Below are 14,049 nucleotides of genomic sequence, written 5' to 3'. Positions count from 1 at the left end.
CAACTGCGAGTGTCTATAGTCATTACGTCCTGGTGCAATATCGTATGACTATCTTAGGTCTACCATGAGTAGGCCTGACCTTTTCTATTTTTACAAGTAAAAAAACACCACATATTCCCTATGTTCAGGATCCATGTAAAAAAAGAGGAAAGGAAAATCTAAAAACCTCACCAGGCAGTTACTAGTACATAAATGTTGCATAAACAGCTAAAAAGGAAATGCAATGCATCCATCTAACTAAGCAAAGCTAGCCAACTGAGGGCCCAATATACCATGGGTCTACTGCCATTTCAAGGTTAGGACTAGGCTGTTGTGTAAAACTTAAAAAAATTGCCAGAGGAGATGATTAAGGCTGAGAACTAATTTAACAGCTCTTTGTGCCAGATCAGTTGGGTCAATGGGTACGTTTGGCACGATCCAGCTCAGCAAGAATAGAATATTCTCATTCTTTGTGCCCTAAATTATGCTCAGTTGAGAAATCTTCTGCCAGAGCCAGTCAGTTACATGACCACTTACATAGTTTTTTCTTGGGAGGGTTGGGGTCCTGAAACAAGATTTTATAAAACATCATTATCGAAATTGGCACATACCTACTAGCCCATCAGGGCAAAGTACAGCGTGAAGTAGAATCTACACATCAATTTCCGTGGGCCAGGGAGACAAGCAAACAACAGTACCAAACTCCAGGGCCAGTAGTGGAGAGTTGGTCTCTGCATTGACATATGTTAATGTTCTATAGCCTATCTACCAATCCCAGTTATTCTTGTTCACTAGTCTTGACTGGGCTAGAATCACTATGGTTCTGAGACTTATCAGCATCCATCCATTCATCAGATCAATGGCATTTGATTGATTTAAATGATCAATTTGAACAACCAATGATGAACATACCTAAAGTAGACAAATAATTAATTAAGACCTATTTAAAAGTGCCTTTCAAGAAACAACAAAAACCTAACAAAACAAATATAGCTAACATAAAAACAAAAGTCCAGTGTTCATTTAAGGGAAACTGCAGAATTATATCAGTGTAAACATTTGTTAGAATACAATTTAGAATTGATGGATTCACATGAGCGTAAATTTGCCCTCACCAAAACGTGCAGGTGATTTACCTTGGTATTGCATCTCCTGTTGTGCAACATCTCTTCCTGCATCACACACACACACCAATCAATCAACAGCCCTCACCTTACATCAATACACACACCGAGAGATTAGTACAGACTGAAAAACGTCCGTCATATGCAATCAATCACCATCATACCATTAGAAAATAAATATTAATATTAACAACAAAGTAAATGGATATAGAATTATCAAGTGAAAACCATGAAGACATCAATTTTAGTGGGGTCCAGAGTATGACACACACGTTATCCAGCAGTGGCATAATCTTCCAAGTGCCATTTTAAATTAGCCTTACTATTCAAGCACAATAAACAACACCTAATTACATTACTACCCACCTCCTGATGCACAACATGATTCAAAAACTCTGCAAGAGCACGTCTCCTGCACCAAAAACTAGTTTGGGTTCTTGTTCCTTTCCCCTGAGGATCAGATAACATGCATAATTCTGTTTTTCTGGTCATTTAATTATAAAACCAATCAATATATTATCTTTATAGTCTAGACAGACAACAAGACGTGCAGATTATTTACATTTCAATGTTCGGGTTAGATGTGCCCTAGTGTGATAACAAAAGCCAAAGCTACTATGGGAGTGTTTTTTTATGTCAGCCCCCTTATCAAAACTTCTCTCTCCAATCACCAAAGCTTGTGCTATCATCACAATGGAGCCCGTTTTGTACCAGATAATTCCATTCCTACAGATTACATCACACAAGACACACCCATGTACCTTTACCACACATACAAAACAGGAAACTTTCCAACAAGCCCATCTAACCATTAACCAAATAAATGCATTTTTAGATGATTAGAAAAGATATGAAAAGAAAACAAACTACAGAAAATGTCATACTGAAAAAGCCTGTCATACTGTATAACTCTTAGACTAACGATCTGTCACGGTACATGGTGAGAGGTCATTCTTATGACTGCCATATAAAGGGGTGTGGCAACTAAATGGTAAACACATAGCATACCAATACTTTACATCACCACAGCAGAGAGTTGCATTCAACAAACCTCACATTTATGACAGAGAGGAATGAGGGACAGAGGAAAAGGAGGAAGAGTTTGGGAATACCTCATGCAATTATTAATAAAAATCAAGAAAAAAAAACATTCAAATTACAAAGTATTATATCTTCTTCACCCAACACTTCAAGTCTGTACCTCCACTCTGGCACCACAAAAAAGGCTGTCAAGGCAAACATTTCTGTTGATGTTTTGAAGTTGAAAAAATAAGTAGTAGTAGGAGGAGGAGCACGATTAAGTAAGAAAAGGAAGCGGGTAAAAGTTGTGGAGAATTCTCCAGGAGTTTCTGTGTTTTAGCTATCTTATACTCGATCTAGAGTTATGGTTGATGTTGTAGGTAGGGGAGTGGTCTCCTCCCCCTATTGTGGCCACCAGGGGCGGCATGTTGCTGCTCAGGCAGCCCTGTTGTAGGGCCTCAAAGTACGAGGCCTGCACAGGCTTGTGGCACTGCAGCACTCTGCTGGCATCATCTGTCTTAAACCATTCCCTTTTTCTACCTGTCAACAGAGGGACAACGAGCGGAGTTAGAAAGGGGGCTACAAAAACAGGTTAAGTCTAGATTAACTCAGGAATGAAATGCCTATGAAGGATCTACAATAGTAGTAGTAGTAGTAGTAGTAGTAGTAGTAGTAGTAGTAGTAGTAGTAGTAGTAGTAGTAGTAGTAGTAGTAGTAGTAGTAGTAGTAGTAGTAGTAGTAGTAGTAGTAGTAGTAGTAGTAGTAGTAGTAGTAGTAGTAGTAGCAGCAGTTGTAGCATCTATTATAATCAGCTGGTCAATCTGTTGCCGATTAATCAATTTGATCACACATAACAAAATAGATTTCCATTCATCACAGCTTTCACAAACACCACAAAAAACGTGTAAAAATGTACCAATATTCACAGAGTCCTCCCAGTCTTCTAACATCTCTGTAACCATTAGGACATAGACATATGTTCTGTGCTTCCTGTCTGTGTTCTGAGAAAGAGGAAATCAAGAAAAATTGTTAGTGCTCAAGGTTAGGAGGCAAACAGTGGAAATAAACTAGCAGTCCCTCCCACCACAAGTTTAAAGACAAGCAACACAAAGACATGGAAAAACACAAACTTTTTCAGCTCACCTCGAAAATTCCTAGTAGTCGCCCCAATGTCCCCTTGACACCAGCCTGGAAAGACAACATGTTCAGTAGAAGTGAAACAGCAGATTAAACCTTGAATAGCGATTCTTAGTAAAAGCAGGACACTACAATGTTTTCACCCGATGAGACCTGGGGGTTCTGAGAATTGCTGCCATTTTCAGTCCCAGAGCGGAGGTAACGTCATGGAGGAGAGGGAGGGAGGGATCAGCTCCTATTAACATGGTGTCATTGCAGTACTTTCTTCTTCAGGTTACAGTTTTACTCTATTTATAAACATGAACTCTCAATCAAGAGGCTCCTCAACCCATTCAGTGAATAGCTTACATAGAGGAACATTTAGATTTTTCAGAGCTGAAATAAGGGCTGCTAAGTCAACTAGTGTAAAATCAGTACATCAACAAAACCCTGCAAGAACATTTGGCCAAGACAACAATACATCAGATTGTGTTTCACTAACAAATGAGCTCAACATTGATCACAAGGAACTCACAAATGAGGCTGAATACAGTTAATGGAAAACCAATAGACTTAAAAGACTAGAAGATCTGAAACCCTACCTGAACCCTACCTCTTTAAAGAGTATCTTAAATAATCCCACAGCAACCCCCCTCGCCCCCCCAAAAACTAAATAATAAAAGAATTGCCTTTCGTGAACTAACACTCACACTTGACTTCCCCCACCCCACTAGCACTGCCTTTGCTGATAGCTAGTTTATTTCTGGGAAATGTATTTACTGAGATATTTGGTTGTCCCACCTAGCTATCTTAAGATGAATGTACTAGCTGTAATTTGCTCTGTATAAGAGTCTCTAACAGTGTCTAAATTACTAAAATGTAAATGTTTAAAGATGGCATTATCCCATTTGTTCAACAGAAAAGGTTAGCTTCAGTTCAAATACCGTATATACCCTCTAAAGAACTTTAGGCAACAATTTAGCATGAGAGTAACCTTTCTATTAACAAAATTATGCTCAGGGAAATCCGATTATTAATTAATAAACACGTTATAAAAGTGTAATTACCTGTGTAATTACAGGCCTTTACCCTTTACAAACCATTTCAAAGGGCAACTGTGCAGAAGTGAAATGATACTTTCAATGAGCTCCTTGCATAATAAAAACTGAATGCACAAATGAAGCTGACAAGAAATTCAGCCTACCTCTTCACACACCTCTCGAACAGCAGCCACGTTGGGCTCTTCCTCCGGCTCCATTCCTCCACCAGGGACAATCCACTTGTCTTGAGTCCGGCTACTACTAACCAACAACACCTGCAGGCAGGGCCAGATTAAGAAATCATAAGCCCTAGGGCTATGCTTTTTTAATAGAAAAAAATTACCTTTTAAAAATGCATTTCATGCAATTCTACGTATTTTACATGATAGAAGACATTAGCTCAATCTTTTTTTAATCCCACACAAATGACCGAAATGAGTGGCTACTCCGACACTGACAAACTGAGATCAATCTGGTCTTGAATTCAAACAAGCAATAGCCCAGGCCAATGAAGCGACACACAGACTGTACAATATTAGGAGGAAATATATATATATATTTTCATTTGTGTGGGATTAAAAAAAGATTGAGCTAATGTCTTCTATCATGTAAAATACGTAGAATTGCATGAAATGCATTTTTAAAAGGTAATTTTTTTCTATTAAAAAAGCAAAGCATCTGTGTGTATATATATATATATACAGTACCAGTCAAAAGTTTGAACACACCTACTCATTCAAGGGTTTTTTCTTTGTTTTTACTATTTTCTATATTGTAGAATAAAACTATGAAATAACACATATGGAATCATGTAGTAACCAAAAAAGTGTTAAACATATCAATATATATTTTACATTTTAGATTCTTCAAAGTAACCACCTTTTGCCTTGATGACAGCTTTGCACGCTCTTGGCATTCTCTCAACCAGCTTCATGAGGTAGTCACCTGGAATGCATTTAAAATTAACAGTTGTGCCTTGTTAAAAGTTCATTTCTGGAATTTCTTTCCTTCTTAATGCGTTTGAGCCAATCAGTTGTGTTGTGACAAGGTACGGGTGGTATACAGAAGATAGCCCTATTTGGTAAAAGTCCAAGTCCATATTATGGCAAGAACAGCTCAAATAAGCAAAGAGAAATGACAGTCCATCATTACTTTAAGAAATGAAGGTTAGTCAGTACAGAACATTTCAAGAACTTTGAAAGTTTCTTCAAGTGCACCATCAAGCGCTATGATGACACTGGTTCTCAACAGGACCGCCACAGGAAAGGAAGACCCAAAGTTACCTCTGCTGCAGAGGATAAGTTCATTATAGTTACCAGGATCAGAAATTGCAGCCCAAATAAATTCTTCACAGAGTTCAAGTAACAGACACATCTCAACATCAACTATTCAGAGGAGACTGCGTGAATCAGGCCTTCATGGTCAAATTGCTGCAAAGAAACCACTACTAAAGGACACCAATAATAAGAAGAGACTTGCTTGGGCCAAGAAACACAAGCAATGGAAATCTGTCCTTTAGTCTGATGAGTCCAAATTTTAGATTTTTGGTTCCAACCGTTGTGTCTTTGTGAGACGCAGAGTAGGTGAACGGTTGATCTCCGCATGTGTGGTTCCCACCGTGAAGCATGGAGGAGGAGGTGTGATGTGTTGGGTGCTTTGCTGGTGATACTGTCAGTGATTTATTTAGAATTCAAGGCACACTTAACCATCATGGCTACCGCAGCATTCTGCAGCAATACGCCATCCCATCTGGTTTGGGCTTAGTGAGACTATCATTTGATTTCCAACAGAACAATGACCCAAAACACACCTCCAGGCTGTGTAAGGTCTATTTGAGCAAAAAGGAGAGTGATGGAGTGCTGCATCAGATGACCTGGCCTCCACAATCACCCAACCTCAACCCAATTGAGATGGTTTGGGATGAGTTGGACCGCAGAGTGAAGGAAAAGCAGCCAACAAGCAGCCAACAAGGGAAGCCCTTCAAGACTGTTGGAAAAACATTCCAGGTGAAGCTGGTTGAGAGAATGCCAAGAGTGTGCAAAGTTGTCATCAAGGCAAAGGGTGGCTACTTTGAAGAATCTAAAATATATGTTTTATTTAATAGTTTTGATGTCTATTATTCTACAATGTAAAAAATTGTAAAAAAATCATCAATGAAAACCGTGGAATCAGTCGGTGTGTCAAAACTTTAGACTGGTACTGGATATATATATATATATATATATATATATAGTCCATCCAGAAAGTTTTCAGACACCTTGACTTTTTCCACATTTTGTTACGTTACAGCCTCAGTCTAAAATTGATGAAATAAAACATTTTCCTCATCAATCTACACACAATACCCCATCATGACAAAGCGAAAACATTTAGTAAATGTATAATTATTTTTAAAAACATCAACTTATTTACATAAGTATTCAGACCCTTTGATATGACACTCAAAATTTGAGCACAGCACTTGATTGGAGTCCACCTGTGGTAAATTTAGTTAATTGGACATGATTTGGAAAGGCACACAACTGTCTATATAAGGTCCCACAGTTGACAGTGCATGTCAGAGCAAAAACCAAAGCCGTGAGGTCAAAGGAATAGTCCGTAGAGCTCCGAGATAAGATGGTGTCAAGGCACAGATCTGGGGAAGGGTCCCCAAAAAATTCTGCAGCGTTGAAGGTCCCCAAGAACACAGTGGCCTTCATAATTCTTAAATGGAAGAAGTTTGGAACCACCAAAACTTTTCCCAGAGCTGGCAATCAGGGGAGAAGGGCCTTGGTCAGGGAGGTGACCAAGAACCCAATGGTCATTCTGACAGAGCTCCAGAGTTTCTCTGTGGAGATGGGAGAACCTTCCAGAAGGACAACCATCTCTGCAGCACTCCACCACTCAGGCCTTCATGGTTAAGTGGCCAGACAGAAGCCACTCCTCAGTAAAAGGCACATGACTGCCCGCTTGGAGTTTGCCAAAAGGCACCTAAAGGACTCTCAGACCATGAGAAACAAGATTCTCTGGTCTGATGAAACCAAGATCGAGGTCTTTGGCCTGAATGCCAAGTGTCACGCCTGGAGGAAAACTTGCACCATCCCTACGGTGAAGCATGGTGGTGGCAGCATCATGCTGTGGGGATGTTTTTCAGCGGCAGGGACTGGGAGACTAGTCAGGATCGAGGGAAATATGAACAGAGCAAAGTAGAGAGAGATCCTTGATAGAAACCTGCTTCAGAGCACTCAGGACCTCAGACTGGGGTGCCACGCTTGTTGCGTCATACCCAAGAAGACTTGAAGCTGTAATCACTTCCAAAGGACTGAATACTTATGTAATTGTGATATTTGTTTTTTATTTCTAATACATTTGTTTTTGCTTTGTCATTATGGGGTATTGTGTGTAGATCGATGGGGGGGGGGGGGACGAGGACGAGGACAATTTAACCCATTTTAGATTAACGCTGTAATGTAACAAAATGTGGAAAAAGTCAAGGGGTATGAATACTTTTGAAAGTACTGCAATGGCCCAGAGCTAACAGACCCTGCATTGCATAATAAACTAATTTGGCAACTCTGGGAAAATAAAGTTATTCAACTTTAATATATTCAGCTTAGGCATCTACAGTTAAGGTTAATGTAAGTTGTAAAATTGTACTTAAAAACAAATCCAATAACATGTTAACCGCAGGCGATGTTGCCACCAAACAAGCATATGCTTTAGCTGACATGTAGCCTATTCTCTACATTCGAAATAGCTACCCCACCAGACTACAGACTACCGGCTGGCAACCTGTACTCCAAAAGGCCCGTTCAACCTCCACACTCCTAGCCTCGGATTTACCTCCTTCTCACTCTCGTTCCTGAAGCACAAACAGGCGGCGCGTTTCTTGTAGCCATCCCCGTCATATATCCGCGTTTGATTCGATTTGATCTTCATCATGTTGGGGTAAAAAAAAAGTGAACCAGAAACTCAGAAAGACGGTCACAGCCCACTGTGGGAACCCGTGTGAAAGGCTATCAATTTCTACAACAGACTTCTTCTCCGCTTCATTTTTCATTTTTCTCTTGCACAGACGCCATTATAAACTGCGTAAACTACGCACCACGGTAGATAGAGTAGTCAAACGTAGCCTACACATATCGGTATTCACGTTTCAATCTTTGAGAATGAGAGTATGAAACTGTAAACGCAGTCGTGGTCGGTCTGGTAGATCTCTAGTTTTACCCAATGATGTGTACAGTGCCTTCAGAAATAATTCACACCTCCTGATTTTCACATTTTGTTGTGTTACAGTCTGAATTTAAAATGGTTTAAATTTAGATTTTATGTCACTGATTTAAAGTATACCAGTGCCTAAACAATTGTAGGAGTAAAACTGCTTAATAAAAAGTCACATAATATGTTGCATGGATAATATTGTTCAACATCATTTTTAAATGACTACCTCATACAATTATCACTCAGTCAAGTAGTGAATTTCAAGCACAGATTCAACAAAGACCAGGGAGGTTTTCCAATGGTTTGAAAAGAAGGGGGGGAAGGAGACATTGAATATTCCTTTTAGCATGGTGCAGTTATTAATTACACTTTGGATGGTGTATCAATACACCCAGTCACTACAAAGATACAGGCTCCCTTCCTTACTCAATTAAAGGGAAACCGCTCAGTGAAACTGGAAACCGCTCAGGGATTTCACCATGAGGCCATGGTGATTTAAAAAAAGTAACAGAGTTTAATGTTAATGGCTGTGATAGGAGATAACTGAGGATGGATTAACAACATTGTAGTTATGCTACAATGCTAACATAAATGACAGAGTGAAAAGAAGGAGGCCTGTACAGAAGAAACATTTTCCAAAACATGCAAAGAAATTAACTTTAGACCCTGAATACAAAATGTTACATTTGGGGGAAATCCAACACAACACATAACTGAGTACCACTCCTCATATTTTCAAGCATGGTGGTGGCTGCATCATGTTATGGGTATACTTGTCATTGGCATGGAGTAGGGAGGGTTTTTTGGGGGGGGATTAAAAAAAAACAGAAAAGAGCTAAGCACAGGCAAAATCCAAGAAGAAAACTTTATTTGTATTTTTTTAGGGGGTAGATTTAATGTTACAGAAAGATTGTGGGTTCTATCAATGTAATTTTATGCGTCATTTCCAATTCCCCATATTATACAGTGCATTTGGAAAGTATTTACCCCTTTACTTTTTCCACATTTAGTTACGTTACAGCCTTACTCTAAAATGGATAAAATAGTTTTTTTCCACTCATCAATCTACACACAATACCTCATAATGATTAAGAAAAAACACTTTTTTAAACCATTTTTGCAAAAAAAATAAAAAATAAACGGAAATATCGCATTACATAAGTATTCAGACCCTTTACTCAGTTCTTCTTGGGTATGGTGCTACAAGCGTGGCACACCTGTATTTGTGAGTTTCTCCTATTCTTCTCTGCAGATCCCCTCAAGCTCTGTCAGATTGGATGGGGAGGGTCGCTGCACAGTTATTTTCAGGTCTCTCCAGAGATGTTCGATCGGGTTCAAGTCCAGGCTCTCTCAAGGACATTCTGAGATGTGTCCAAAAGCCACTCCTGTGTTGTCTTGGCTATGTGCTTAGGGTCATTGTTCTGTTGGAAGGTGAACCTCCTCCCCAGTCAGATCCTGAGTGCTCTGTAGCAGATTTTCAATAAGGGTCTCTCTGTACTTTGCTCCGTTCATCTTTGCCTTGATCCTGACTAGTCTCCCAGTCCCCAAAGCATGATGATGCCACCACCATGTTTCACCGTAGGGGTGGTGATCGGTATACACCAGACGTGACTCTTGTCCATCAGGTCAAAGAGTTCAATCTTGGTTTCATCAGATCAGAGAATCTTGTTTTTCATGGTCTGAGTCCTTAGGTGCCTTTTGGCTAACTCCAAGCGGGCTGTCATGTGCCTTTTACTAATGAGTGGCTTCCGTTTGGCCAGTCTACCATAAAGGCCTGATTGGTGGAGTGTTGCAGAGATGGTTGTCTTTCTGGAAGGTTCTCCCATCTCCACAGAGGAACTCTGGAGCTCTGTCAGAGTGATCATCGGATTCTTGGTCACTTCCCTGACCAAGGCTCCTCTCCCCCGATTGCTCAGTTTGGCCGGGCGGCCAGCTCTAGGAAGAGTCTTGGTGGTCCCAAACTTCTTCAATTTAAGAATGATGGAGGTCACTGTGTTCTTGGGGACCTTCAACGCTGCAGAAATGTTTTGCTACCCTTCCCCAGATCTGTTACTCGACACAATCCTGTCTCGGCGCTCTACGGACAATTCTTTCGACCTCATGGCTTGGTTTTTGCTCTGACAACTGTGGTACCTTATATAGACAGGCGTGTGCCTATCCAAATCATGTCCAATCAATTGAATTTACCACAGGTGGACTCCAATCAAGTTGAAGAAACATCTCAAGGATGGTCAATGGAAAAAGGATGCACCTAAACCCAATTTTGAGTTTCATAGCAAAGGGTCTAAACTGTTTTCGCTTTGTCATTATGGGTTATTGTGTGTAGATTGACGATTAAATTTTAATTTTAGAATAAGGCTGTAACATAACAAAATGTGGAAAACGTCAAGCTGTCACACCCTGGCCTTAGTTATCTTTGTGTTCATTATTATTTTAGTCAGGTCAGGGTGTGACATCATGAAGTATGTGTTTTGTGTTGTCTAGGGGGTTGTATGGTTTAGAGGGTTAAGGAGTATAGATGGTTTAGTGTTGTGTGTAGTTGTCTAGGAAAGTCTATGGTTGCCTGAATGGGTTCCCAATTAGAGACAGCTGGTTACTGTTGTCTCTGATTGGGAGCCATATTTAAGACAGCCATAGGCTTTAGCTGTTGTGGGTCATTGTATATGTCTAGTCTATGTCGAACGTAAGTAGTTTGTGTGTGCACTTGCGTTTGTAGTTTCACGGTCGTTTGTTGTTTTGTTAGTTTGAATAAGTGTTTCGTGTTCCGTCTTCAATATAATAAAAAGAAGATGTATTCATATCATGCTGCGCCTTGGTCCTCTCACTCATATCAATACGATCGTGACACAAGCGGTCTGAATACTTTTCAAATGCACTATTTAAAAGTTTGGGGTCACTTGGAAATGTCCTTGTTTTTGAAAGAAAAGCTAATTTATTGTCCATTAAAATAACATCAAATTGATCAGAAATACAAAGTAGACAAATTTGTAAATGACTATTGTAGTTAGAAACAGCAGATTTCTTATGGAATATCTACATACACGTACAGAGGCCCATTACCAGCAACCATCACTCCTGTGTTCCAATGGCACGTTGTGTTAGCTAATCCAAGTTTAAAAGGCTAATTGATCATTATAAAAATCCCTTTGCAATTATGTTAGCACAGCTGAAAACTGTTGTTCTGATTAAAGAAGCAATAAAACTGGCCTTCTTTAGACTAGTTGAGTATCTGGAGCATCAGCACTTGTGGGTTCGATTACAGGCTCAAAATGGCCAGAAAAAAATAACTTTCTTCTGAAACTCGTCAGTCTATTCTTGTTTCGTGTTCCGTCTTCAATATAATAAAAAGAAGATGTATTCATATCATGCTGCGCCTTGGTCCTCTCACTCATATCAAGACGATCGTGACAGAATGACCCACCAAACCCGGATCAAGCAGCATGACAAGCGGCAACAGGATCAAGGCATCAAGGATTCATGGACATGGGAGGAGATATTAGATGGAAAGGGACCTTGGGCACAACCGGGAGAATATCGCCTCCCTCGTGAAGAGCTGGAGGCAGTGAAAGCCAAGAGGAGGCGATATGAGGAGGCAGCACGGAGGCAAGGCTGGAAGCCCGCGAGTACTACCCAAAAATTTCTTGGGCGGGGGCTAAGAGGTGGTGGGCCGAGGGCAGGTAGGAGACCTGCGCCCACTTCCCAGGCTAACCGTGGAGAGCGGGAGTACGGGCGGACACCGTGTTACGCAATAGAGCGCACGGTGTCTCCTGTACGTGTTCATAGCCCGGTGCGGGTTATTCCACCTCCCCGCACTGGTAGGGCTAGATTGGGCATTGAGCCGGATGTCATGAAGCCGGCCCTACATATCTGGCCACCAGTACGTCTCCTCGGGCCGGCTTACATGGCACCAGCCTTACGCATGGTGTCCCCGGTTCGCCTACATAGCCCGGTGCGGGTTATTCCACCTCCCCGCACTGGTCGGGCGACGGGGAGCATTCAACCAGGTAAGGTTGGGCAGGCTCGGTGTTCAAGGGAACCAGTACGCCTGCACGGTCCGGTATTTCCGGCGCCACCTCCCCGCCCCAGTCCAGTACCACCAGTGCCTCCTCCACGCACTAGTCCTATGGTGCGTGTCTCCAGCCCTTTACCACCAGTGCCTAAACTACGCACCAAGCCTCCTGTGTGTCCCCAGAGTCCTGTGCGTCCTGTTGCTGCTCCCCGCACTAGCCCTGAGATGCATGTCCCCAGTCCGGTACCACCAGTTCCGGCACCACGCACTAGGCCTAATGTGCGCTCCCAGGGTCCAGTATGCCCTGTTCCTTCTCCCCGCACTAGCCTGAAGGTGCGTGTCCTTAGCCCGGTGACTCCAGTTCCGGCACCACGCACCAGGCCTACAGTGCGCCTCATCCGGCCAGAGCCATCCGTCTCCCCAGCGCCATCTGAGCCATCCGTCTCCCCAGCGCCATCTGAGCCATCCGTCTCCCCAGCGCCGTCTGAGCCATCCGTCTGTCCCGAGCCATTAGAGCCGCCCGTCTGTCCCGAGCCGTCAGAGCCGTTAGTCAGTCAGGAGCCGCTAGAGCCATTCGTCAGTCAGGATCTGCCAGAGCCGCCAACCAGACAGGATCTGCCAGAGCCGCCAACCAGACAGGATCTGCCAGAGCCGCCAACCAGACAGGATCTGCCAGAGCCGCCAACCAGACAGGATCTGCCAGAGCCGTCAGCCAGCCATGATCTGCCAGATCCGTCAACCAGCCATGATCTGCCAGATCCGTCAGCCAGCCATGAGCAGCCAGATCCGTCAGCCAGCCATGAGCAGCCAGATCCGTCAGCCAGCCATGAGCAGCCAGATCCGTCAGCCAGCCATGAGCAGCCAGATCCGTCAGCCAGCCATGAGCAGCCAGATCCGTCAGCCAGCCATGAGCAGCCATATCCGTCAGCCAGCCATGAGCAGCCAGATCCGTCAGCCAGTCATGAGCCGTCCAGCCAGGATCCGCCAGAGCCGTCCAGCCAGGATCCGCCAGAGCCGTCCAGCCAGGATCCGCCAGAGCCGTCCAGCCAGGATCCGCCAGCCAGCCAGGATCCGCCAGAGCCAGCCAGCCAGGATCCGCCATTCAGTACGGTGCTGCCCTTCAGCCTGGTGCTGCCCCTTATCCTGGTGCTGCCCCTTATCCTGGTGCTGCCCCTTATCCTGGTGCTGCCCCTTAGTACGGTGCTGCCCCTTAGTACGGTGCTGCCCCTTAGTCCGGTGCTGCCCCTTATTCCAGTGGGGTTAAGTAAGCGGGTAGTGACTATGGTGGGGTGGGGACCACGACCAGTGCCAGAGCCGCCACCGTGGACAGACGCCCACCCAGACCCTCCCCTAGACTTGATGCTGGTGCGCCCGGAGTTCGCACCTTAAGGGGGGGGTTATGTCACACCCTGGCCTTAGTTATCTTTGTGTTCATTATTATTTTAGTCAGGTCAGGGTGTGACATCATGAAGTATGTGTTTTGTGTTGTCTAGGGGGTTGTATGGTTTAGAGGGTTAAGGAGTATAGATGTTTTAGTGTTGTGTGTAGTTGTCTAGGAAAG

General features: G+C 42.9%; 1 protein-coding gene across 2 annotated transcripts; it reads right to left on the bottom strand.

Moving 5' to 3' along the window:
- Positions 1-1,577: 1,577 nt before the first annotated feature.
- Positions 1,578-8,409, bottom strand: LOC139542546 (diphosphoinositol polyphosphate phosphohydrolase 1-like). Of its 2 annotated transcripts, none has more exons than XM_071348112.1 (5): positions 8,102-8,409; positions 4,444-4,554; positions 3,267-3,311; positions 3,040-3,124; positions 1,578-2,663 (listed from the first exon to the last, which is right to left on the bottom strand). In XM_071348112.1, the coding sequence occupies exons 1-5, from the start codon at positions 8,198-8,200 to the stop codon at positions 2,464-2,466; spliced, it is 540 nt and encodes a 179-aa protein (XP_071204213.1). In that variant the 5' UTR covers positions 8,201-8,409; the 3' UTR covers positions 1,578-2,463. The 2 variants fall into 2 exon arrangements, with proteins under 2 accessions (XP_071204213.1, XP_071204214.1); XM_071348113.1 differs by having other exon boundaries at positions 4,456-4,554; positions 8,102-8,341.
- Positions 8,410-14,049: the final 5,640 nt, after the last annotated feature.

Source organism: Salvelinus alpinus, chromosome 17 (assembly GCF_045679555.1).
Source record: "Salvelinus alpinus chromosome 17, SLU_Salpinus.1, whole genome shotgun sequence".
Lineage (NCBI taxonomy): Eukaryota > Metazoa > Chordata > Actinopteri > Salmoniformes > Salmonidae > Salvelinus > Salvelinus alpinus.
Note: the sequence above shows the minus strand (reverse complement) of the source record. Positions and strands in the feature narration are given on the sequence as shown.